The sequence below is a fragment of the Electrona antarctica genome (assembly GCF_951216825.1).
Source record: "Electrona antarctica genome assembly, chromosome: 11".
Lineage (NCBI taxonomy): Eukaryota > Metazoa > Chordata > Actinopteri > Myctophiformes > Myctophidae > Electrona > Electrona antarctica.
The window spans coordinates 46,852,926-46,880,456 of NC_136792.1; the positions used below are offsets into that span (position 1 = coordinate 46,852,926).

Below are 27,531 nucleotides of genomic sequence, written 5' to 3' on the forward strand. Positions count from 1 at the left end.
CAGCAGCACACACAGCGCCGCCGGGTCACCTGCATCTGACGACGGCACAGCCAGCGGCCCCTTCGTGAGTTTGAAAGAAAAAAAGGAGAAAGACACAGCGAAGCAGGCAAGTCTCTTGATACGCAGTACCACAAAGACTTCTGAAAAGGGTCTGGAATTAAGCTACCAAATCGCAGAGATGTTGGCAAAGTTAAAAATGCCACATACATTGGCAGAAACAGTAATAGCCAATTCATTCAAATTTGCAGGTGATGTGGGCTTGGTGCCACCAGATGCTGCAAAGGAATTAGCAAATGTGCCACTCTCAAATAACACAATTGGCCGACGCATTGAAGACATGTCTGCAGACATAGAGAGTGTTGTCATACACACAATTATGACGAGTGGAAAATTTGCACTGAGGGTGGATGAATCAACAGATATAAGTGGACACGCACAGCTGTTGGCAAACGTGAGATGTATTGATTCTGACACGGATGGTGACTTCATCAGAGAGAATTACCTGTTTTGCAAACAACTGCCTGGAAATAAAACAGGAGAGGAAGTTTTCCGGGTGACATCGGAATATTTGGAGAAATGGAATTTAAGCTGGGAAGACTGTCAGTGTGTGCACTGATGGAGCGGCAGCTATGACCGGGCGATACAAGGGATTTGTTAGCCGAGTGAAAGAGATTAATTAAGAAGTTCGATGGCTTTCCAGAGAAAAAGTATGTATATGAACTGAGGGAGGAATTAAAGTGCTTTCTGTCCGCTGAGCAATCCAAATATGCCGAACTGTTTGCAAATGAGTACTGGTGTGCAAGACTAGCATACATGGCGGATATTTTTATCCATCTGAATGAACTGAACAGGAAAATGCAAGGGCGAAATGAGAATATTCTTACAAGCACGACAAAACTGAACACATTTCGGAAAAAACTCGCCATCTGGCGGCAGGCTGCAAGCAAGGGAAAGCTAGACATGTTTCCTTGCAGCAACGCTGGATACAAAAACAATCGTGAATTGTGTGGGGTCATTTCTGAGCATCTGGAAACTCTCGAGGACAAATTTGCAATTTATTTGCCCCCAGTTTCCGCCGAAGACTTTGACTGGGTCCGTGACCCATTGGACGCGGCAAACGTGAACAGCCCAATGCTGGAGCGAGAGCAGTTATTGGACATACAGGGGGACTATGAATGGAAAAGGAAATTCAAGGAGCTAAGCCTGGACAGGTTTTGGTTGGCTGTTGGCAAAGAATATCCAGCCATCACAGACAGAGCGATGGCAGTGCTGCTCCCCTTTTCCACAACCCACCTGTGTGAGTTTAGCTTTTCAAGCCTGACTTGCATAAAAAACAAACGCAGAGAGAGCCTGAGAGCAGTTGATGAGGAGCTCCGTGTCAGTTTGTCCAGCGTCTCAGCCAGGATAAAAACTCTTTGTTCAGGAAAACAAGCTCAAGGTTCACACTAAGACAGAACTTGCCAAAAAAAAAATTGTACAAAAGTGCTCAAGTTTAAGACCATTGTATTGTGGCAAAAGATTTTTGTTCTTGTTTTTACAACTCCTTTTTTTATTTAGAAGTATTACTTTGCATTGACAAATTGAACATGTGTGTGCTATATTTTGTATATGAGTTTTCAAAAATAAATTGATGAAACTGAGGCACTGACTGTCCTTTTCTTTCTCTTTAAAGTTATTTGATGAGTGCTGTCATGTGTGTTTAAATATGTTTTACTCTGTCAAAAGTATAATGTGTTTGGTATCAAAGACGTTTTACTATATATATATATATATATATATATATATATATATAAATATATAGTAAATGTATATATACACTCACACACATACACCCCCCGTATATCTAGGTGTGCCACAAGATTTTTAGGCTATGAAAAGTGTGCCCTGGGACAAAAAAGGTTGGGAAACACTGTCACAGCATTTGGTAATCAAAATAACATCAAATATATTACAACCTGTGCCTCATTCCAACCATAATACCACTTTTCAACCTATCTTCATATAATTGGTCCTCACTAATGTTCATGATAAAATACCACCATTTTTCTCTACTCAGCCTGTGTCTCATAGGGGGCTGTGGGCAGTTCAGAAACCCGTCCACCAGTGACATCATCGTTAGGTAATTGTTTTTTTTTCTCTGTAAATTCAGCCACCAGATGGCGATGTTCGCGGCGAATGAGTTAACGCACTCAACTCAAGCGCATAAGACCAGACTGGACTTAATGGACATAATTATGTATTTCAAGCACTACTACCAACACTAGCTCCAGTTTTCTAACAGGAGTGACTGTGATGTGAGGCGGACCAACCTTCTCCCCCAGAGCCTTCAGGCTGCCCAGGAACCGTGGCCAGAAGTCCTTGAAGAGTGGCCGGTCGATCTTTTTCAGGCTGTCCTTGGTGCTGGCATCCACACTCACGTATAGCTGGGTGACCGGCACCAACGTCCTAAAGGAAACAAGGACTTTGCTTTAACATCTCAGTAAGAATGCAGTTAAGACACCGTCATCATCATTTTACGACCGCGGTCGAGATCATGGATTTCACAATGCCACGCTGCCAGACAACCCGGGTCCTTCATTGCCATCCCCAGTTCCTGCTTACTGATGCATGTGTCCCTAGTGGAAAACTGTGTTCTTCTGGATCGGACTAGTGAAGAAACACAGGGAAGGTTAGAGAAGTCGATGGGTGGCTCTTCCAAGAGAGATTTTGCGCTCTCATTAATTCTAGGCCAAAGACGTTTTTAACTTCTTTTAAAATGGGCTTAAATTGATAAATTATAATCACACATCTTACAACTCTCGTTCTAAAAAAATAGAACACATCTATGGTGGCCTGTGCTGAACTATTGCTACTGCCATTTAGCGGTGGATGAGTTAAGACACATCGTAACTACTGTATAAGCAAGGAAATAATCGACATGAACAGGAAAACATTTTGACATGACATGTCAGTGCCTGTAGCACATATCACGTGTTCAGGACTCTTTTTATTCTCCCTATGCTACAACTTTGTTTCAGATAAGGTTCTCAGAACCTAAATTTGGCCTTGCTCGAGAGGTTATACTGTACTAACGTTCTGGGTGAACTTAACATTGTTGCACCTCAACACGTTAAGGAGAAGACTTCAGTGGTTTAAAGGCTAGCTGCTCTCTCAACACATTGACTATAGGTGATGGATACAACCAGAAATTAACCGGAAGTGAAAACCCTGTCTCCATCCGCCTCAATGTAAACAGATTGACAAAAAAATACATTAATCTCGGATTCTTTTCTCAGATTGCGCTTTTGGTCGAAACAAGCTTTATTCAACGGCCCATAACTAAAAAAGGTTTCTGGGTGAAAGAAAAGATGTAAAAAAATATGGTATTTCACCGGCGAATAATCACATATTCGACTACTATTACAAGTCAAATCCCCTAAATTTGCACTTTGTTTCCACACGCACGCACGCACGCACACGCACACAACTCCTTATCACAAGTGTGAAGACTTGAAGAGTTTCCAATCAAAGTAATGTCTGGGGCGTCAGACTCAATAATTTCAGACAGTTGGTCCCTGACAGTATCAAGATGATGGATCCATGGCTGCTGTTCCGTGCCTTTGCCTGTATTCTGGTCGGCATATGACAGCTGAGGCAGCCAAAGACATTGTGACTAGGGATGCACCGAAAGGGAAATTCTTGGCCGAAACCGAATACCGAATATAGGAAACAGTTGGCCGAAAACCGAATATACGAATATGATTAATATTATATATCTTTTTTTCCTACCATTGCTGTCATGGCCCTACCTTAAAGCTACCTGATTTATGGCAAAATAAATTGTTATGGCAAAACTTAAATAATAATTTTCTATTATGGGTCCATAAAACATTTATTCAGCTCTTTTGAATGCATTAATTGCATACACTATTCAGTGATATTTTTTGCCTATTCGGGCCGAAACCGAAAAGGCCATTTTTAGCCATTTTCTGCCGAATATTTTCTGCGGCCGAATATTTGGTGCATCACTAATTGTGACGCAGCAGGCAGACATGACCCACCATGAGGTTTCGAAGCATATGCTCAGATTATAGGTCAAAAGCCTGCGTTGTGAGACATTGTGTGCTTGTAGATTGGCTATTTTCGGTGAGCACGTCCTTCGACTCCTTGGCCTTTCATGGCACCAGAAAGTGGGATCACATTACTCCCTCCATCTTGGCCTGCTTCCACCGGCTTCCAGTCAAATACAGAATTGATTTTAACTCATTCTCCCCAAGGGATCGTCTTTTGACGCCTTTAACTATACTTCTCACTGTCCTCCTGTTTTTATTTACTTGATGCCTATTTATTCTATTTGTTGCTTTTTTTGTGTGCAATGTGTTTTTATTTAGTTTTTTCTCATTCTGTACATCACTTTGGTTGGCTGTTTTTAAATGTGACTTAATTTGTATTAACAAAACACATTTACAGATATTTAATAATGGAACGTATGATACATTACAGGAAGATTTAATCCAGGGTGGAGGTTAAAAAAAAGATATTAAGTCTAAAATAAGTAAAAACATAATTGCGATTTGACTTGGAATTTTCCAATGCCTCTTTTAGTTTTTCCATCTCCTATTTTTCTTTTTAAATACCTCCTAGATTATGAGGAAGGATTTAAGGTAACTCCAAGCACACTTAAAACGAGTACGATGTATTTTTAAGGGACCAATAAATCACGCAGTGTCTTTGGTCACTTATTGTTTTTGTGTTTATTTTTCTTCTCCTTCTCCTGCCAAATATTGCAGTTCTGACTGAACGGTGCAGTCGGTTTTCGCGAAACGCGGTAATCTGGTAGAGGGCCATGCCAAACGTTGACTATGCGAAGCCCATGACAATTGGCCAAATGGTGGCGCTATAGCGCTCAATTGAAAATGCTAACTTTGAACGTGCATAGCTCATGAACCGTTTGACCGTTGGCAATGACACTTTGATACACATATGTGTCTCCTCATGCCGAACAACTTTCGTGCTCTCTGACCTTTAGATCACCCGCCATTTTTAATTATATGAAAAACAGTTAAAATGTATCTGCTCCCAGGATCTTTGATAAAAATGCACGAAAACTTCTACACTTGAACTTTAGACCTATACGGACAAATAATCGTAGCACATTTTTGTTAACACTTTGATTGCTACAGAATCTCCCCAGGCCTATTTTGATGTTGCTACCGTTTAACATTGCACGAAGGCCTTGTTCGGGGGCCCACAGCAAAATGTTCTCTTATAGCGAGAATCACACGCATACATCAAAAGAAAGCTGAACTTGTCCACTTCAATTTAAAAAATACATTTTGATTTTACCATGTTCCATTCTGGAGATAGACCTTTTTGCAACACCTGCTTTTGCCTGGAAGTGGTTATCTTGAACAGCGAGCAGAGTTATGGATGGTTTAAAGTCAGAGACATTGAAAGGCAGATATAAAAATGAACACAATAAATATCCTATACATCCTATACACCGAATGAAAGCCCTGAATGTGTACTTTCACGAGGAAAACAGTACACATTGATCCCATCTACAGTTTGACAGTAATTGGTTATTGAATGCAGCTTGTGCCCACCAGATAACTTCAGAGAAGACATGGACGTGAACTCCTCAATATTCACAAAATAAGGCCTATAGCGACATATAAATACTATATACCGTATGAAACAGAAGACTCTCTGCTTTCATAAGGAAATAAATTCTACTGTAATAATAAAAAAATCACACCCCTGTGAAGTGAGCGATGCAACTCTACTTCTCTACTTATTCACTACAGCTCGCTATATACGGACTGAGACAGAAAGTCATGTAAACCTTTTATTTACAGTTTGGTCTGTAAACTTCTACTGTAATAATAAAAATCACACCCCTGTGAAGTGAGCGGTGCAACTCTGTTCTCTACTTATTCACTACAGCTCGCTATATACGGACTGAGGCAGAAAGTCATGTAAACCTTTTATTTAAAGTTGGTCTGTAAACTTCTACTGTAATAATAAAAATCACAATTTTTTTTCTGTTCTTTTTTTCCATTCCACCGTTCAGTTCAGAACTATAGTATAACGGTGAGACGCGTTGTCATTAGCTGATTTTGTTTTGCAAGCTAGTATAGGGGGACATGCCTGGGCATGCAGCTTTTGGAGCGATGGAAAAAGCTTCACCTCGTCCAGAGAGGACACACACACACACACACACACACACACACACACACACACACACACACACACACTGTGCGTGAAAACACACTGTAGTAATGGATAAAGACATGCCCAAAATGTCTCACATTCTGGTTACCAAATCACTGAATGGTTTTGCTGTTTACAATATAGTAACTGATTGTCTCTGTGTAGCTCAGTCAGTAGAGCTCCCACCTTCAGTCCACAAGGTTGTGTGTTCAAACCCCGGTACCGACAACTCAGCTCGTCAGTCTTATTTGTGCATGTTGTTCTTATTGCGTATCGTCTTCTTTCTTGGTCCCGCCTTATCACTGCTTGCAGCTATATTTTTATTTTGTAACTGAATGCCTGGAAAATGGAAATTAAGAGTTTCCTTAATGATTATATCTGGTTTCAGTATTAATTTACGATGTATTTTCTGTATTATTAAGGTTATTTTTGCAGTCAGTTTGTATTGGTGGTGGGGAGGGGGGCGGGGGTCGCGAGACATGGCCAAAGCATTTCCGGAGGTCCCCAGCCAAAAACGTTGAGAACCCCTGTCTTATAGGCATAATGTAGCAAAATAAAAACTTTCCAAAAAGTCATTTTGGAAAGTCAAGGACATTGACCGGTTTCGACTTTCGACCCATGTAGTTCTTATTCAGTGTGTGTGACTATAAAGCCTACTCATTATTCTGCATGTAAAGCACATTGTGCCTTGTCTTGATAAGTTCAGCATAAATTATGTTCAAGGGGCTAGACAAAAGGTGAAAGGACAATAGATTTACAATTTAGGCATGGATTAATTTTAAAGTATATTAAATTAATCCAGAGCGATTTACATTAAGAGAGGACAACACAAGAGTATCATTCCAAAACAGAGTGAGAAATTACTAGTTGCACGCAGTATATGGCTGTTCACAAGCCCCAGTCGAATTGGGCGACACGAATGTGTGCATGAACATTCGTGGTCAAACAGATATTTTGTTTTGTCTCCATAAAGTGTTGTTGGAATGATGTGTTGCTGTAATTACAGTGACTGTGTGGGGCACAAAAAAAGACATTAGTGACCGCTTCTGACCGAGGCTAAGTCATTGAGGGGAAAATAAAATCGTTTTTTCATGTCATATGAAAGAGGGAATCATAGCTTCAAATTGACATATTGGTTGTTCAGTTTGACCCACCAGTTTTGGAGATATGGCTTATAGAGTAATGTCTTGCAGAAAACAGCAAGTTGAGAAAACAGGCTTGAAAGGTTCACTTCTGTGGACTCTAACATTATACACCTAAAGTTGCAATGTACGTCCAATCGTTTATTCATTCATTTATTTCGCTTTTTGTACCTAGAAAACACTGGTCTGGTTCTGTAGTGTAGAGGACTGGTGTTGTTTTGTACAGAACAGCCATCTGTCTTCATAGATCTGGCCAGACTTTGCATTTCAATACATCCTAGGTGTCGATGGGCCGGTTCACTATTTGCATCCTGGGTGATCAAAAGTGGCATATCACAATACAGGTGTAAATGTCCTCTAAGAGTAGGACAATCATCTCCACCTCTAATAGGGGAGAGAAAGGATGTCCAATCTACTTAAACCTTTTGTTCTGGAAGCATGTCATCAGAGACGTGCTGGCCATTGGGAAATTCAGGACAACTCCTGAACGGCCGGTCCAGTCCAGGCCGGTCTGGGCCAGCCGTTTTTTGTTTTTTAATACACAATTATCTTTTAACAAGGTAACATATATAATCATGTTGCTTTGTGACATAATAATGTTGTGCACAGCAGCCGCTCTCAGCCATCCTGGCTGCAGCGCAGCCTGTTAGGTCACTGTAGGACCTAAAGTGACCTAAAATGCGCTCGCACGCCCTTGATTCGTTGGTGTTTCGATTCGTCGGCACGCGGCCTCTGGCCTGCAAACAGGAATTTCACTTTCACTAGAAGCAAATATTTGAGTTAAGAAATAGTAGATCTCCAAGCTTGTATAAAATGGTAAATGGTGCATTTAACCAAGGCTTTACATAGATTGTGCATTACATTCACCCATCATTGGATCATTGGACGACCTGCTCTACCTCTTGAGCCACAGTCGCCCTCATCTATATATATCTGCTATAATATAATAGTAATAGTATAACTATAACATAATTGTTAATCTTGTTAAACGCTAAGGTGACACAGATGCGTTCCAGGTCTTAATGGCTTAACTGTGATTTACCTTGAGATGCCAAGTCAAAACAACTCTTGTTGAGTGCTAATTAATTTGTCCATTGTTTTACCAATGCATTAGACAGGAGGTAACAAGCTCATTACATACATATGGCAATGAAATAAGCTACCTCTGAAAGGTTTTCACAGCCCACTCCTTTTTTTCCAAGGTTGTTAAGCCCTGATTTGCTGTGTGCGTTTTTTCACTCCCTTTGGCTTAGCTTTCGAGGAAATAGGATAACGTGGAGAATCGATTTACACGCGTTGCCTGTTGGGCAGAAAGCAGGCGGTGTTAATGCTCATACCTTCTTCAGAAAGTGTAAAATCAGTCATTACGACAGCATCAAGGCCCTACGTTTTAGTCGACTAAATCAACCGTAGAATTAGTCGACTGTTATGATATTTAGTCGACTAAAACTAGACTAACACTAAAACATTCCAGGTGACTAAAATGTGACAAAAACTATTCAAGAGACTATGACTAAAAATAAAATCTAAAATGACTGCCCAAATCATCACTGCGCCACCAATAAGACAGATAAGACGGACACACCCAAGAGTGCACATATTGGGCACAATACATTTGGTACTAACAAAACAATACAATACATTTGGTACTAACAAAACAATACAATACATTTGGTTACTAACAAAACATGCAGTGCTGCTGGGCAAGACAATGACAACTGTGTTAGTTGTTAACTAGCAATGAAACTCGTGCTGTGCTTTGCACCATTTGGTGCTGGGCATATGATAGGTCCCTCAAGTCTTGTTTACTTCAAAATACCTTAGAATTAATTCTACTGCTGCACAATTAATATTACAACAACAAACTGAATACATTTTGAAACAACATACTGAGTACATATGTACCGATTTGCATGATGTTTGGAAAAAATCTGTTGTAATATAAAACAAATTGGCCTCCTCGTGGGGCTATAAAAAGCTGATCTGACAAATGTAGAGTTGAGGTCTTTCCTTGGCCTGTAGGGAGTGTGTGCAAAGTTTCACGTCGATGGGTCCAGTTATAGGTAAAAACACAAATTAAAGCATAATATTTCTCCCATGGCCTAGTAGCAATGTACGTGCAGTTTCACGGCAATCGCATGCTGAGTTTCATAATTCCAGGCCTTTTGTTCAAAATGGACTGGAATATGAAAAATCAGACAGATCTGTCTTGTTCACATGACATATAGAGATACTGTGTACTGATTTGCGTGATGTTTGGACAAAATCTGTAGGAGTAATATTAAAAAAATGTCTCCTGGTGGTGCTACAACAGGTCGATGTGAAAAAACGTGGGCCATCCCGGGAGTGTGTGTGCACAGTTTTACGTCGATCGGGCCAATGGTGTCGGAGATTAGCTGTTCACAGGCGGACAGGAGGCAAAAACATAATCTCGACCACACCCCCGGCCTAAAGTTACACAGATATTTGACACATCAGATTTCTCCAGGTGAAAGACGTGACAGAAATTGCATCAAGGGGTATTCATCACATCCCCAGGCATCATGCTACCCCAGAACGCAATAAGGCTCTTCCATTTGATAAAATACCTTGTGACAAGCCGTCAGAAAAAAACATTGGCGTAAACATAGAAACCACAATGATAAAAAATAACAAGAACTAATTAAATCATCTACCAATGAATCATAGTCGAATTAACTTAATTACAGGGGGGGGAAATATCCTTATGCAATTATATTATAATATAATAATGTTGTGCTCTGTGAACACAACAGCTTTTGTTTACAGTGATGCTGTAAAAAGAGTCAAATACAGAACAATTACTTGAGACAATGACAATGAGAATGGCAGCTCCGACACCAATATCAGTATCAGAAGTGCTTCTGATGCTACCCAAATGCTTCTATCGATATCAGCTACAATGAATACTGTAGCCTTTTACAAGCATGGATTCCAAAATCACATCGTAGCGAAACACGACTGTTATGTAATTTGGAGTGATGTGTTTCAAGTTTCAACATCAATATTAATGCGATGGGAGGTATAAGAGGGCCTCAGGTGGTGTGTCACAGGTGACTGAGGTTCAGTCTGTTTATATTCGCCAAGTTGACAGAGAAGCTTTGCAGCTTACAAAAAGAAACAAACAATACACTTAGACAAGGGAGGCATCCTCTGACCGGAACAATTTGTTTCACAATCGTTTTTTTCTCCAAATGAAGAACATACAGGATAAATTTACGTTCTCAGTTTTTTTTTGTAAATGTCATCCCAATACGGTGGTGTATGACCAAACAAAATGGCCACTGTGTGAATATGGTCCATGAAAGAACTATAAAATAATATATTTTACCTGGACCAAAGCAATATATATCCAAAGCATGACCTAATCCAAGCATCATAAAACAACCCACATACAACCGAAAGTCACTCATTATCCACTAGTGACATATTCTACATCAGTGTTTCCCAACCTGTGTGCCGTTTGATGTGTCCAACACTAACCCTCCCCCGAAAGCAATAGCTACTGAGCTGCAGGATTCCTATTGTTGCGTCGTTGTTGTTGTCACACGTCTAATTAGACGTGCGACAACAGCAACGACGGAACAATAGACTCTAACGACCATCTGCCATAGGAATGTTAATGCTAATGTATGTCTTTGTGTACATGGGGCCATCACCTGTAGGCCCTACTCGCCTGGCAACTTTACTGTATAAATGGGGCACAGACTAGCTTGGCACTCACTCACATTGTACAGCTACTACAAGATGGAACCAGCAGCCAAAAAGAGATGCATCCAGAAGACGCTACATTTCGCTCCCTCCAGAAAGACACCACCAGAACCCGACAGCAGCACACACAGCGCCGCCGGGTCACCTGCATCTGACGACGGCACAGCCAGCGGCCCCTTCGTGAGTTTGAAAGAAAAAAAGGAGAAAGACACAGCGAAGCAGGCAAGTCTCTTGATACGCAGTACCACAAAGACTTCTGAAAAGGGTCTGGAATTAAGCTACCAAATCGCAGAGATGTTGGCAAAGTTAAAAATGCCACATACATTGGCAGAAACAGTAATAGCCAATTCATTCAAATTTGCAGGTGATGTGGGCTTGGTGCCACCAGATGCTGCAAAGGAATTAGCAAATGTGCCACTCTCAAATAACACAATTGGCCGACGCATTGAAGACATGTCTGCAGACATAGAGAGTGTTGTCATACACACAATTATGACGAGTGGAAAATTTGCACTGAGGGTGGATGAATCAACAGATATAAGTGGACACGCACAGCTGTTGGCAAACGTGAGATGTATTGATTCTGACACGGATGGTGACTTCATCAGAGAGAATTACCTGTTTTGCAAACAACTGCCTGGAAATAAAACAGGAGAGGAAGTTTTCCGGGTGACATCGGAATATTTGGAGAAATGGAATTTAAGCTGGGAAGACTGTCAGTGTGTGCACTGATGGAGCGGCAGCTATGACCGGGCGATACAAGGGATTTGTTAGCCGAGTGAAAGAGATTAATTAAGAAGTTCGATGGCTTTCCAGAGAAAAAGTTTTGTCGCGTGTATATGAACTGAGGGAGGAATTAAAGTGCTTTCTGTCCGCTGAGCAATCCAAATATGCCGAACTGTTTGCAAATGAGTACTGGTGTGCAAGACTAGCATACATGGCGGATATTTTTATCCATCTGAATGAACTGAACAGGAAAATGCAAGGGCGAAATGAGAATATTCTTACAAGCACGACAAAACTGAACACATTTCGGAAAAAACTCGCCATCTGGCGGCAGGCTGCAAGCAAGGGAAAGCTAGACATGTTTCCTTGCAGCAACGCTGGATACAAAAACAATCGTGAATTGTGTGGGGTCATTTCTGAGCATCTGGAAACTCTCGAGGACAAATTTGCAATTTATTTGCCCCCAGTTTCCGCCGAAGACTTTGACTGGGTCCGTGACCCATTGGACGCGGCAAACGTGAACAGCCCAATGCTGGAGCGAGAGCAGTTATTGGACATACAGGGGGACTATGAATGGAAAAGGAAATTCAAGGAGCTAAGCCTGGACAGGTTTTGGTTGGCTGTTGGCAAAGAATATCCAGCCATCACAGACAGAGTGATGGCAGTGCTGCTCCCCTTTTCCACAACCCACCTGTGTGAGTTTAGCTTTTCAAGCCTGACTTGCATAAAAAACAAACGCAGAGAGAGCCTGAGAGCAGTTGATGAGGAGCTCCGTGTCAGTTTGTCCAGCGTCTCAGCCAGGATAAAAACTCTTTGTTCAGGAAAACAAGCTCAAGGTTCACACTAAGACAGAACTTGCCAAAAAAAAATTGTACAAAAGTGCTCAAGTTTAAGACCATTGTATTGTGGCAAAAGATTTTTGTTCTTGTTTTTACAACTCCTTTTTTTATTTAGAAGTATTACTTTGCATTGACAAATTGAACATGTGTGTGCTATATTTTGTATATGAGTTTTAAAAAATAAATTGATGAAACTGAGGCACTGACTGTCCTTTTCTTTCTCTTTAAAGTTATTTGATGAGTGCTGTCATGTGTGTTTAAATATGTTTTACTCTGTCAAAAGTATAATGTGTTTGGTATCAAAGACGTTTTACTATATATATATATATATATATATATATATATATATATAAATATATAGTAAATGTATATATACACTCACACACATACACCCCCCGTATATCTAGGTGTGCCACAAGATTTTTAGGCTATGAAAAGTGTGCCCTGGGACAAAAAAGGTTGGGAAACACTGTCACAGCATTTGGTAATCAAAATAACATCAAATATATTACAACCTGTGCCTCATTCCAACCATAATACCACTTTTCAACCTATCTTCATATAATTGGTCCTCACTAATGTTCATGATAAAATACCACCATTTTTCTCTACTCAGCCTGTGTCTCATAGGGGGCTGTGGGCAGTTCAGAAACCCGTCCACCAGTGACATCATCGTTAGGTAATTGTTTTTTTTTCTCTGTAAATTCAGCCACCAGATGGCGATGTTCGCGGCGAATGAGTTAACGCACTCAACTCAAGCGCATAAGACCAGACTGGACTTAATGGACATAATTATGTATTTCAAGCACTACTACCAACACTAGCTCCAGTTTTCTAACAGGAGTGACTGTGATGTGAGGCGGACCAACCTTCTCCCCCAGAGCCTTCAGGCTGCCCAGGAACCGTGGCCAGAAGTCCTTGAAGAGTGGCCGGTCGATCTTTTTCAGGCTGTCCTTGGTGCTGGCATCCACACTCACGTATAGCTGGGTGACCGGCACCAACGTCCTAAAGGAAACAAGGACTTTGCTTTAACATCTCAGTAAGAATGCAGTTAAGACACCGTCATCATCATTTTACGACCGCGGTCGAGATCATGGATTTCACAATGCCACGCTGCCAGACAACCCGGGTCCTTCATTGCCATCCCCAGTTCCTGCTTACTGATGCATGTGTCCCTAGTGGAAAACTGTGTTCTTCTGGATCGGACTAGTGAAGAAACACAGGGAAGGTTAGAGAAGTCGATGGGTGGCTCTTCCAAGAGAGATTTTGCGCTCTCATTAATTCTAGGCCAAAGACGTTTTTAACTTCTTTTAAAATGGGCTTAAATTGATAACATTATAATCACACATCTTACAACTCTCGTTCTAAAAAAATAGAACACATCTATGGTGGCCTGTGCTGAACTATTGCTACTGCCATTTAGCGGTGGATGAGTTAAGACACATCGTAACTACTGTATAAGCAAGGAAATAATCGACATGAACAGGAAAACATTTTGACATGACATGTCAGTGCCTGTAGCACATATCACGTGTTCAGGACTCTTTTTATTCTCCCTATGCTACAACTTTGTTTCAGATAAGGTTCTCAGAACCTAAATTTGGCCTTGCTCGAGAGGTTATACTGTACTAACGTTCTGGGTGAACTTAACATTGTTGCACCTCAACACGTTAAGGAGAAGACTTCAGTGGTTTAAAGGCTAGCTGCTCTCTCAACACATTGACTATAGGTGATGGATACAACCAGAAATTAACCGGAAGTGAAAACCCTGTCTCCATCCGCCTCAATGTAAACAGATTGACAAAAAAATACATTAATCTCGGATTCTTTTCTCAGATTGCGCTTTTGGTCGAAACAAGCTTTATTCAACGGCCCATAACTAAAAAAGGTTTCTGGGTGAAAGAAAAGATGTAAAAAAATATGGTATTTCACCGGCGAATAATCACATATTCGACTACTATTACAAGTCAAATCCCCTAAATTTGCACTTTGTTTCCACACGCACGCACGCACGCACACGCACACAACTCCTTATCACAAGTGTGAAGACTTGAAGAGTTTCCAATCAAAGTAATGTCTGGGGCGTCAGACTCAATAATTTCAGACAGTTGGTCCCTGACAGTATCAAGATGATGGATCCATGGCTGCTGTTCCGTGCCTTTGCCTGTATTCTGGTCGGCATATGACAGCTGAGGCAGCCAAAGACATTGTGACTAGGGATGCACCGAAAGGGAAATTCTTGGCCGAAACCGAATACCGAATATAGGAAACAGTTGGCCGAAAACCGAATATACGAATATGATTAATATTATATATCTTTTTTTCCTACCATTGCTGTCATGGCCCTACCTTAAAGCTACCTGATTTATGGCAAAATAAATTGTTATGGCAAAACTTAAATAATAATTTTCTATTATGGGTCCATAAAACATTTATTCAGCTCTTTTGAATGCATTAATTGCATACACTATTCAGTGATATTTTTTGCCTATTCGGGCCGAAACCGAAAAGGCCATTTTTAGCCATTTTCTGCCGAATATTTTCTGCGGCCGAATATTTGGTGCATCACTAATTGTGACGCAGCAGGCAGACATGACCCACCATGAGGTTTCGAAGCATATGCTCAGATTATAGGTCAAAAGCCTGCGTTGTGAGACATTGTGTGCTTGTAGATTGGCTATTTTCGGTGAGCACGTCCTTCGACTCCTTGGCCTTTCATGGCACCAGAAAGTGGGATCACATTACTCCCTCCATCTTGGCCTGCTTCCACCGGCTTCCAGTCAAATACAGAATTGATTTTAACTCATTCTCCCCAAGGGATCGTCTTTTGACGCCTTTAACTATACTTAGGTTCTCACTGTCCTCCTGTTTTTATTTACTTGATGCCTATTTATTCTATTTGTTGCTTTTTTTGTGTGCAATGTGTTTTTATTTAGTTTTTTCTCATTCTGTACATCACTTTGGTTGGCTGTTTTTAAATGTGACTTAATTTGTATTAACAAAACACATTTACAGATATTTAATAATGGAACGTATGATACATTACAGGAAGATTTAATCCAGGGTGGAGGTTAAAAAAAAGATATTAAGTCTAAAATAAGTAAAAACATAATTGCGATTTGACTTGGAATTTTCCAATGCCTCTTTTAGTTTTTCCATCTCCTATTTTTCTTTTTAAATACCTCCTAGATTATGAGGAAGGATTTAAGGTAACTCCAAGCACACTTAAAACGAGTACGATGTATTTTTAAGGGACCAATAAATCACGCAGTGTCTTTGGTCACTTATTGTTTTTGTGTTTATTTTTCTTCTCCTTCTCCTGCCAAATATTGCAGTTCTGACTGAACGGTGCAGTCGGTTTTCGCGAAACGCGGTAATCTGGTAGAGGGCCATGCCAAACGTTGACTATGCGAAGCCCATGACAATTGGCCAAATGGTGGCGCTATAGCGCTCAATTGAAAATGCTAACTTTGAACGTGCATAGCTCATGAACCGTTTGACCGTTGGCAATGACACTTTGATACACATATGTGTCTCCTCATGCCGAACAACTTTCGTGCTCTCTGACCTTTAGATCACCCGCCATTTTTAATTATATGAAAAACAGTTAAAATGTATCTGCTCCCAGGATCTTTGATAAAAATGCACGAAAACTTCTACACTTGAACTTTAGACCTATACGGACAAATAATCGTAGCACATTTTTGTTAACACTTTGATTGCTACAGAATCTCCCCAGGCCTATTTTGATGTTGCTACCGTTTAACATTGCACGAAGGCCTTGTTCGGGGGCCCACAGCAAAATGTTCTCTTATAGCGAGAATCACACGCATACATCAAAAGAAAGCTGAACTTGTCCACTTCAATTTAAAAAATACATTTTGATTTTACCATGTTCCATTCTGGAGATAGACCTTTTTGCAACACCTGCTTTTGCCTGGAAGTGGTTATCTTGAACAGCGAGCAGAGTTATGGATGGTTTAAAGTCAGAGACATTGAAAGGCAGATATAAAAATGAACACAATACATATCCTATACATCCTATACACCGAATGAAAGCCCTGAATGTGTACTTTCACGAGGAAAACAGTACACATTGATCCCATCTACAGTTTGACAGTAATTGGTTATTGAATGCAGCTTGTGCCCACCAGATAACTTCAGAGAAGACATGGACGTGAACTCCTCAATATTCACAAAATAAGGCCTATAGCGACATATAAATACTATATACCGTATGAAACAGAAGACTCTCTGCTTTCATAAGGAAATAAATTCTACTGTAATAATAAAAAAATCACACCCCTGTGAAGTGAGCGGTGCAACTCTACTTCTCTACTTATTCACTACAGCTCGCTATATACGGACTGAGACAGAAAGTCATGTAAACCTTTTATTTACAGTTTGGTCTGTAAACTTCTACTGTAATAATAAAAATCACACCCCTGTGAAGTGAGCGGTGCAACTCTGTTCTCTACTTATTCACTACAGCTCGCTATATACGGACTGAGGCAGAAAGTCATGTAAACCTTTTATTTAAAGTTGGTCTGTAAACTTCTACTGTAATAATAAAAATCACAATTTTTTTTCTGTTCTTTTTTTCCATTCCACCGTTCAGTTCAGAACTATAGTATAACGGTGAGACGCGTTGTCATTAGCTGATTTTGTTTTGCAAGCTAGTATAGGGGGACATGCCTGGGCATGCAGCTTTTGGAGCGATGGAAAAAGCTTCACCTCGTCCAGAGAGGACACACACACACACACACACACACACACACACACACACACACACACACACACACACACACACTGTGCGTGAAAACACACTGTAGTAATGGATAAAGACATGCCCAAAATGTCTCACATTCTGGTTACCAAATCACTGAATGGTTTTGCTGTTTACAATATAGTAACTGATTGTCTCTGTGTAGCTCAGTCAGTAGAGCTCCCACCTTCAGTCCACAAGGTTGTGTGTTCAAACCCCGGTACCGACAACTCAGCTCGTCAGTCTTATTTGTGCATGTTGTTCTTATTGCGTATCGTCTTCTTTCTTGGTCCCGCCTTATCACTGCTTGCAGCTATATTTTTATTTTGTAACTGAATGCCTGGAAAATGGAAATTAAGAGTTTCCTTAATGATTATATCTGGTTTCAGTATTAATTTACGATGTATTTTCTGTATTATTAAGGTTATTTTTGCAGTCAGTTTGTATTGGTGGTGGGGAGGGGGGCGGGGGTCGCGAGACATGGCCAAAGCATTTCCGGAGGTCCCCAGCCAAAAACGTTGAGAACCCCTGTCTTATAGGCATAATGTAGCAAAATAAAAACTTTCCAAAAAGTCATTTTGGAAAGTCAAGGACATTGACCGGTTTCGACTTTCGACCCATGTAGTTCTTATTCAGTGTGTGTGACTATAAAGCCTACTCATTATTCTGCATGTAAAGCACATTGTGCCTTGTCTTGATAAGTTCAGCATAAATTATGTTCAAGGGGCTAGACAAAAGGTGAAAGGACAATAGATTTACAATTTAGGCATGGATTAATTTTAAAGTATATTAAATTAATCCAGAGCGATTTACATTAAGAGAGGACAACACAAGAGTATCATTCCAAAACAGAGTGAGAAATTACTAGTTGCACGCAGTATATGGCTGTTCACAAGCCCCAGTCGAATTGGGCGACACGAATGTGTGCATGAACATTCGTGGTCAAACAGATATTTTGTTTTGTCTCCATAAAGTGTTGTTGGAATGATGTGTTGCTGTAATTACAGTGACTGTGTGGGGCACAAAAAAAGACATTAGTGACCGCTTCTGACCGAGGCTAAGTCATTGAGGGGAAAATAAAATCGTTTTTTCATGTCATATGAAAGAGGGAATCATAGCTTCAAATTGACATATTGGTTGTTCAGTTTGACCCACCAGTTTTGGAGATATGGCTTATAGAGTAATGTCTTGCAGAAAACAGCAAGTTGAGAAAACAGGCTTGAAAGGTTCACTTCTGTGGACTCTAACATTATACACCTAGCTACATGTTTAAGCATTTATTTCATATTTACATTTCAGCTCTGACATTTATTTCAGACATGCTCTGTGAAGAATACATGTGAAGAGTCTGCCTGTGCTATCAACTCATTTTGCATAAACAAGGAAAACCAGTTTTTCTCCTCTCCTGAACAGTTAGTCTTGCCGCCATGACTGTCTCTGTATCAAAAAGAGTCGCGACTTCCCTCCCGACTTCCCTCCCACAAAGGATGCAGAACTCTCTTCTCTTCTCATTGTGCAGCACACAAAATAAAAGCACGCGTGCTTCTGTGTCTTTGAAGGTTTCACATCAGTGCACACAAAGCCCTACAAGGCTAGAATGGCTTTTTAGTTATGCATTTTTCATACGGTGCACAAGAGGATATACTTCAAGGACCTACGTGTGCCTGCTCTGAATAGCAGTCAGACACAGAGAGACAGAAGGAGAAATTGGTAACAGGCAGTCAGCCACACAGCTGTGTGATGATTTGCAATGTTATTTGTGAGCCTGTATAAAGGCTCTGTACAGACCGGCTTTGAAGATTGAGTGCACAATAGATGGGTCCACAGTCACAATATTCAGCAATTCAAATTAAGCAAAGACAACTAATAAAGCTCTACCGTGTATGTATGCCACTGTAATTAACTAGTGTCCTTTGAATATATGTTTTCCTGCACCATTATCTATTTTAATATCTCTAATATATAAATATATATATATATAAGAGCTGAAGATGGGCGAGTTTCTGTTTTTCACCATGTGTGTGTCTTTGTTTGGGCCTAATGTTGCAAACCGCTGGACCAATCGGCTCTTTTTGCATGCTGCCATTATAATCTGTCGATGACAACTTGCGATTCAATTTTGGTGAATGCATTACCACATACCTACAGTCCTTCCAGACTATGATAGGAAGGGTGTGTGTGTGTGTGTGTGTGTGTGTGTGTGTGTGTGTGTGATAGAATAGAACACCTTATTGGCAACAGTTAAAAGCACACCAATTAAAAAGCGGCAAAATTGATTAATTATGAAAAAGCCAAAGCGTGTTTCCATGTGATGTCCCCATTCACACGGAAGTGCTTCCATCGACTACACATATAACGCATCTGTGTCACATTAGCTTTTAACCACTATTTTAAACTTTCGCTGTTGAAAAATAGCAGATACACAATATTTTAAACCATGATCATTCAATGATCAAAGAAAAAAGAGACCTAGTAAGAGAGAGGGGGAGAGAGGGAGAAAGGAGAGCGAGAACGAACACAATCTCAACAAAAGCAAAATATAAGTTTAGGTGAACGACAGCTGCTCATGACCCCTTTTGACCCACTGACATTGATAGGTGAATTTTCAGACCGGTTTTAAAGTCAGACCGGTTTTAAAGGAAGCCAGTGATTTGTTTGTTTTGAGGGAAGGGGGCAGGGCATTCCACACCTGAGTGGCAGTGCTGTGAAAAGTGAATTTACCCATATTTGTTCTAAATGTGGGTGGCACCAGATCATTATGCTCCCTCTAGTGTTGTGGCTGTGGGAGTTGCTCACCTTTGTGAGGTAATGTGTTAAGTAAATAACTGTAAATAAGTAGCATAGCGGTTAACGAAATCCATCATGCGATGATCGCTGATCGCCGACCAAGGCATGAATTATTTTACTGCGACTAGCGACGGGACCGCAATGGGCCGTCAAAAACGTGTGTTTTGATTAGAATCGTAATCTGTGATTTAGATTCAGAGAAATCGGCGGGAGAAGATTTGGGCTCCCTCTTGGAGGGGACTCGTTTTGCCGACCGGCCAATGGCTTCTGGTTTTGAATGTTGTGCAATAGACGCTCATAGACGGCAGTGTAGCGCTCGCCGATATCAAACAAATATAAAAGCATTAAAAGATGGAGATCTCCGTCATGGGCAGTTAGAGTGTTGTGCACTCCTACCTGATTTCCTGGGGGAACTGTGAACATGGGCAGTTAACAGACTTACTGCTTTTGGCTCCACCATAAGGAATGTAATAACCTTCCGCTCCTGGCGGATTGATCCGTCAGATAAGCTTTATTATTGATATCAAACCGGATCGCTGATTTCTATTTTTTCATTATTATTTTGGCTTGGCCTTTCCTTCTTTAGCGATCCTAGACCGGATTGCGCAACCGCCCTGCCGCCGACCTCCCATTATACAGGCTGACTAAAAGCTGAATAACTCCTAATCTACGGAGCTCTCCATGGTTTGGATACAACGCGCAATGTTCAGAGGTCTTTGCTGATTATCCGGTGGTCTAGATGGAAACATTAGCGCTTTCTAGAGCAAGGATGGCTATGGTTTAGCTCGCTAGCATTGACGCTATTTATTTAGCATAAGATGGACGCCCACAACATCCGTTTCTGTGCTGTGTGTGCACCCTCTAAATCGCCCCCGCAGCCCTCGGCAGTCTGAGGTTGGCTTTGCGTCCAGCAGGTGGCAGTAAATTTGTTAAGACTAGAGTGTGTTGTGCGCCCCTACCTGATTTCCTCGGGGAACTGTGCGTTGGTGACGAGGAAGCTGGAGATGCAACGCGTATGAAGGAGGCGGAGGAAAGTGTTGATTTCGGGGTACATGATTGGCTCCCCCACCAGGGACAAGGCACAGTGTTTGACAGCCATGCCTTCCTCATAGCGTTCTGGAAGCACTCCAGGAACACCTGGAGACACAAATAAAGGTCAAATAAAAGGTTAATTTGACGCATCCATCCATCCATCCTAAGCATTGTTTTTACAATACTGAAAACATCGGACAAACTGAAAAAAGGGGTGGGGGGGGGGGGGGAATCTAAGCAAAGGCTTAGATTTTGCCTACACTAATTGAAAAGTAACAAAATAACAAAAACGAAATAACAAACTACAGTATGGTATACATTAAAACCTGCAAGGAGGGTTTAAAATCAGCCTTGAGCGCTAAGGCTGAGATGTGTGCTGTCCAGCGGTAACGACAGCAACGACGACGCAACGCACAGAAGGATTCGGCACTTCTGGTCAGATGAAGGAGGAGCCAGACCCGGACGCCCACAGCGCTTGGAGCCTCTAAGGCCCCATTCACACTGGCAGCCTCAATCAGATCTGAGCCACATCCAGATTGGAATCTGATTTGTTTAAATGAGTCATGTGACATGTTGGACTCATTTAAACTAATCGGATTTCACTCTCGGATATGGCACAGATCTGATTCAGGCTAGATTTGTCTGCCAGTGTAAATGGGGCCTTAGTGTCGCCAACATCTCATCAGCAATCTTCCCCATTGACTGTCTCTCAGTCTCTCAGGAGACAGTGTGGGCTGATCAGCCTTGATCAGACCCCGGCCGGCTGTGGCTCAGGAGGTAGAGCAGGTCGTCCAATGATCCCTGGGTCGGCGGTTACAATCCCGGCTCCTCCTGTCCACATGTCGAAGTGTCCTTGGGCAAGACACTGAACCCTACATTGCCTCCAATGAGTCGGTCGGTGTGAGCTTGCCACCATTGGTGTGTGAATGTGGGAAGTGAGGACGCTGGCGTCGACTATAAGACCCAGAAACGATGAGTTCTGTCTTATGGTTTTCAACTACAAATTGTTGTCTGTAACACGATACAATTCAGTAACTTTTTGCTCCTCTGAGTGTGCGCGCGCGCACGCGCACGCACGCACGCGTGTGTGTGTGTGTGCGTGCGTGCGTGCATGCATGCATGGGTGCGTGTGTGCAAGTGAGTGAGTGAGTGAGTCAGAGAATGAGTCAGTCAGCCTCGAGAGCCAGGGCCAACCAATCAAGCTCAGACTCAGTGTGCGTGTCACAGAGAAGTCGAGGACCCGAGGGAAAGTGGTGGTCTGTGAGATCACAGACAGACAGTCGAGTGCAAGGGTAACCCGACTGAATTTTCATTTAGTTTCACATCATTATTCAGACTGAAAGCCCTTCAAGTTGAAACGGCGTTGACTGGCCGGAGCCGCGGTATCAGATTTTTAACCAAGGCTGCCATAGAGTCACCAGACCTGAATGGCCTGAACATTTGTTTTAATGGGCGTAGCTAGCGATTCAGGGGCTGGAGCCACTGAGCCAGTGTAGTACAAGGGTGCTCTGACAATACATTACGAACATTTCTACATGCGTGTGTGTGTGTGTGTGTGTGTCATGTGTCTGTCCTTGGAGTATCTTAATAATAGAGATCCCTAATGACATAAATTTGATGTCACAGTACTCCAAGTACGCTGACGAAAAATGTACAAAGTGTACAAAGCCATCAAAAGCCCACCAACATACATTTCAGTTGTCAAAATCAACCTTAGATTTAGTAAAACCCTAAAACATTCCAGGTGACTAAAATGTGACTAAAACTAAATGCAATTTTATTCAAAAGACTATGACTAAAATCAAAATCAAAATCAACACTAAATGAGAGGAGGGGAAGGTGCTCTCTACGGGCATCGTTTTCAACAGGCACAGGCCACGTTTCAATAGTAAGAGTGGAAAAAACAGCGAATCAAGTGAAAGAAACATACAAGTGAGCAAAAAGAAAAAGTTGTGCATTAGAGAATGGGAGAACAGAGGGACTGATTGAGTGATTGTTGTTGTCAGATTGCAGAATGGGTACAGTTCAAGGAAGGCACAGGTCAATACAGAAACTGCTAAGAGGATAAAACCAGAGAAAAGTCAGAGAGAGAAGGATGAGGCTGGCAGGGCACCCAGAACTTGAGGCAAGTAAATTGACTCTACGGGAGCCAACCCAGGGCAGAGCCAGGAGGGGAAAGAGGCACACCACCTACACACTGCCCTACAGGAACCTGATGTTAGATAGGAGAGTGTGGAGGCCAGCGATCCAGGAGTCCTGAGTTGGTGTCGGCTATCCACCATATGCAGACCGCGGCCATCTTACCATATACAGTAAGTTAATGGCAAGGTGCTAACAAGGTGCAACATCCCATTGGCAGCCCATTTATCCAAAACAGAAAAGTCCTATCTGATTGTATTACACAACGTCAAACTCACCAACATTGCAGCTTGAATTATTCGCTTTCTATCCTCAAAGTGTTTGTTTCATAAAAATCCACTGTAGACATGTTATGAGTTACTTTCTGTCCTTGCAGGTGAAGTGTTGCAGTTTGGACGTGCTCGTTAGATATCACTCAACTGACCTGCGTACCACCTGTTTTGAATTTGCACATAATGCAGGAGGCAGCAGGACATTGCTTTACTGAAAACGAGTGCTTCCAAACTCTGATGGCAAGATGACCACGGTCTGCAAATGGTCAATAGACCTGACTCTCGCAGTAACTAACCATCAACACACATCCTACCAAATGAGTGTGTAACCGCATCACACATTCCGCAGCTTCCAGCCAGCTCCAGGAGGCATGGGCAAAAGATGTCTATTACAAAAAGTCCAAATATACAGTAGTCCCTCAGTAGCTACATATAAATTGCACCGAGACCGCTGCGCTGCTGGCTCGAATGAAGTACCGTAATTCATTTAATGAACCAAACTGAACAGGAAAAACATATTCAGAGATTATGCTGATGTTTTTCTCTACAGTTTTCTAATACTCATTAATCTTCTGAAATGTGTTTAGAGAGAAGTTGCCGGGTCCATAGCATGGATTGCAATAGATTTTAAACTGATACGTTTGAGCCACTAAAACACTAAGGTTAATGTAGAGATATCCATGTACTGTACCTGTCTAAATACTTTGTTAATGTCAATGACGTCCACACCCACAACACCAGAGGGAGTTCAACAAACCATGTGCAACCCAGATTCGGCACAAACAAGGGACTAAATTAATTTCGCTCCTATGCCACCAAAATGTGGAACGCCCTACCAACTGTCATTAAGACATGCGAATCCCTTGACTCCTTCAAAACCGCTCTCAAAGGGCACCTTTGGACGGCTGCAATTCGAAACTGGCCCCCGTAAAATCTGAAGGTTATTGTAGAGGTCAATTTGTGTTGGGGGTGGGGACGGCGAGACATGGCCAAAGCATTTCCGGGGATCTCCAGCCAAAAACGTTGAGAACCCCTGCTGTAGAACAGTGGTTCCCAAACTTTTTCATGTCAAGGACCCCCAAATCAACATTTATTAGGCCACGGACCCCCCATTTGAAAACATATGCCAGTGACCTCGATAAGGGAGGATTTTTACGGCTCTAGCAGTGATTCCGAAACATTAATTTCATGCTACGGACCCTTGATTTAATGGAATTTCTATCTCTGGGGCCCCAATTTATATTCTAAAGCCACTGTTAATTTAACTCTGAGAGTGTACAAATGGAACCAATTTGTACACTCTCAGAGTTACAGACACATAAGGGTCCATTTGTAACCATCTCTAATTGAGCTAGGTACCCCTTGGAACTCCCTCAATACCCCCAGGGGTCCCCGGACCCCACTTTGTGAACCCATGCTGTAGAATGTAGACTTCTTTTTTTTGAGTGGTGTAAACCACTCCTACGACTGGCTTTGTTAGTTTACGTGTCTGTCTGTCTGTCTGTCTGTCCGTGCCAAAAAAATGAGCATTGTTTGCTACGGTCACCCAGTTCACACGGGTGTGATTTCATTACGTCAGACATTACGTCAGACCACAGCTGATCAGTCTATATAAGACCTTACACCACTCAGTTCACACGGGTGTGATGTTTTAGGGTACAAATGCCAGATTATCCAGTACAAGAGTTCTGTCTGGTGATAGCCTCGCAGTGGCCAGACGCGAATCTGCTGGTGCAAAAAAAATGCGTGCTGTCCTAAATAACACATTTGTAGGGGTTAGGGCATTGTATAAAAACGGCAAAATAATGAATAAAAGTTTCAATAAAAATGTCTGGAGACATTCGCACCCCCTGGGGTCAAGTTCAAGCTACGCCCATGGCCAAGCCAGGCTAGTCTGGGGATGAATAAAGAAGGCTATTTGAGAGCTGCGTGTTTAAATGGGAAGGACATTGGAATAGTCAGAGAATAAACCATTTGTTAACCCATTTAGGCCTGACGTCGAAATAAAAAAAAACGTTCGCTCTGAAAGAATTCCTATTCCTAAAGAAAACCTATTCAAAGATTTGTGCCGCATTTTTACGATTTTTCAAAAATAGCAGACCTACAAGTTCATAGCGCGCCACTCGGTGGCACGCTATGAGCTTGTAGATCTGCTATTTTTCAATAGCTAAAGTATAACAGAATGCTTGAAACACTGTATGTGTTTCTTTTCCCTTTTTACCTCTATGATGAATTCCTGTTCTGTTCTTTGACTATATAGAAGTGTATTTGTACGTCTCTAAATGTTTTGATGAATTGAACATGGTGGACCCTCTTGTAAACAAGTGTAATGCTTAATTGGGTCGTCCACTCACAGTTAACAGTCTTTGTATTGAGTTTGTGCTTGAAATGTACTGTAATTCTGCAAACTGTTAATAAATATTTCAATCAATCAATCAAACCAAAAGGGGTTCCCGCCCAAAATGGGTTAAGCTCTAAAGTCGACGGCACAAACAAGAGTTGTTACTGTGACCTTAACAGACATCATTCCCATTTCAAGTACTGCATGGAATATTGATAGTTTTTCTTTCATTTTTTCCCCCAATAGAATTTCACGTTAAATATGCTTCGATTCATAAATAACAATTTAGAGCAATGTCTCTAGACAGAATTGTGACTAGGCATCACCAATTCAAAGGCAAATGAAACCATACATCAAACGTCATTGTACATTGCTCTGGAGAAATGCCACTTAATTATTTTCATGAGAACTAGCCACTTCTAGCGTTAGAAGTGTCAGAAAACCTCATTAAAATGCATATCGTCTTGATGTCTGAAAATGTGAAATGTACGTGTAGCACCCCCACTTGAATTTCTACACAGTGAAATCATCAGTGATAATGTATCCGTCTATAACTCAAATGTAACCAATCAGATCCTTACGTGTCTGGTTAGAGTTAACCCATTCAGACCTGAGGACGCATCTGTGTCGCCTTAGCTTTGAACCATTATTTTAAACTTTAGCTGTTGAAAAATAGCAGATCTAAAAGCTCAGCTATTTTTATACTGAGTGCCGCGCTATATGAGCTTGTAATGCTGAAATCATGAAAATATATTCGTTCACAGCAAAAAGTTTTTAACTCAAATATTTGCTTCTGGGGGGGGGGGGTGTCCCTGGAACAATATATTTTCAGATGGGGGGTCGCTGCCAAATTCATATAATTCTGGGGGTCCTTGACATGAAAAAGTTGGAGAACCACTAACATAGAAACATGTTTTTTTATTTTTCTTCAGAAAACGGATTCAGAAGACATTTTGTAGAATCTGGTCTCCGGTCTTAATATGTTAATTCAACACTGAGGATTTTACGGTGTATATTGCGGCCCTCCAGTGAAAACTCTGTCCTTCTCATATAAAACTCAAGTCTATCAGCAGCAAGGTCATGGAACGGAACACTATTAACAGTGTCCCTGTAGCAATGTGAACACGTGGGATGGAGACTGATGTTATGTTAGGCCTTGCACGACCATTACCGAGTGTCCTCTGGACCTCACCTGGCTGCACAAAGACGCTGGCACTTAAACATTTAAAGTGCAGACTCACACACCAATCTTCTGCCGTAGTCTGAAAACTCGCGTCTTCAGACACCATCCTAGCCCACAGCACTTGCACTAGCCTCGACGACCTACCAGGCATACACAAAGGCTGAACTTATGAAACTTAGACAGATATTCTACTGTTAGACAGATGTTAGGTTCTCATGCTTATGATCGTTGATGATTATTTCTATGTATTTGATGTATTACCATGTGTTGTTCTTGCTTACTGTAAATCGCTCTGGATTAAAGGACCACTTTTCAACCTATCTTCATATAATCTCACTAATAATCATGATAAAATACCATCAATCTTTTCTACTCAGTCTGTGT

General features: G+C 41.5%; 1 protein-coding gene across 1 annotated transcript in view; it reads right to left on the reverse strand.

Moving 5' to 3' along the window:
- Nucleotides 1–27,531, reverse strand: part of LOC306932808 (S-adenosyl-L-methionine-dependent tRNA 4-demethylwyosine synthase TYW1-like) — a 285,807-nt gene that overhangs the window by 257,327 nt on the left and 949 nt on the right. Inside the window, exons 2-3 of the mRNA XM_079514739.1 lie at nt 21,140–21,317; nt 2,310–2,445 (exon numbers count right to left, since the gene is read on the reverse strand). Of these exons, the coding sequence (XP_079370865.1) occupies nt 2,310–2,445; nt 21,140–21,317 (314 nt within the window). The remainder of the gene's footprint in view (nt 1–2,309; nt 2,446–21,139; nt 21,318–27,531) is intronic.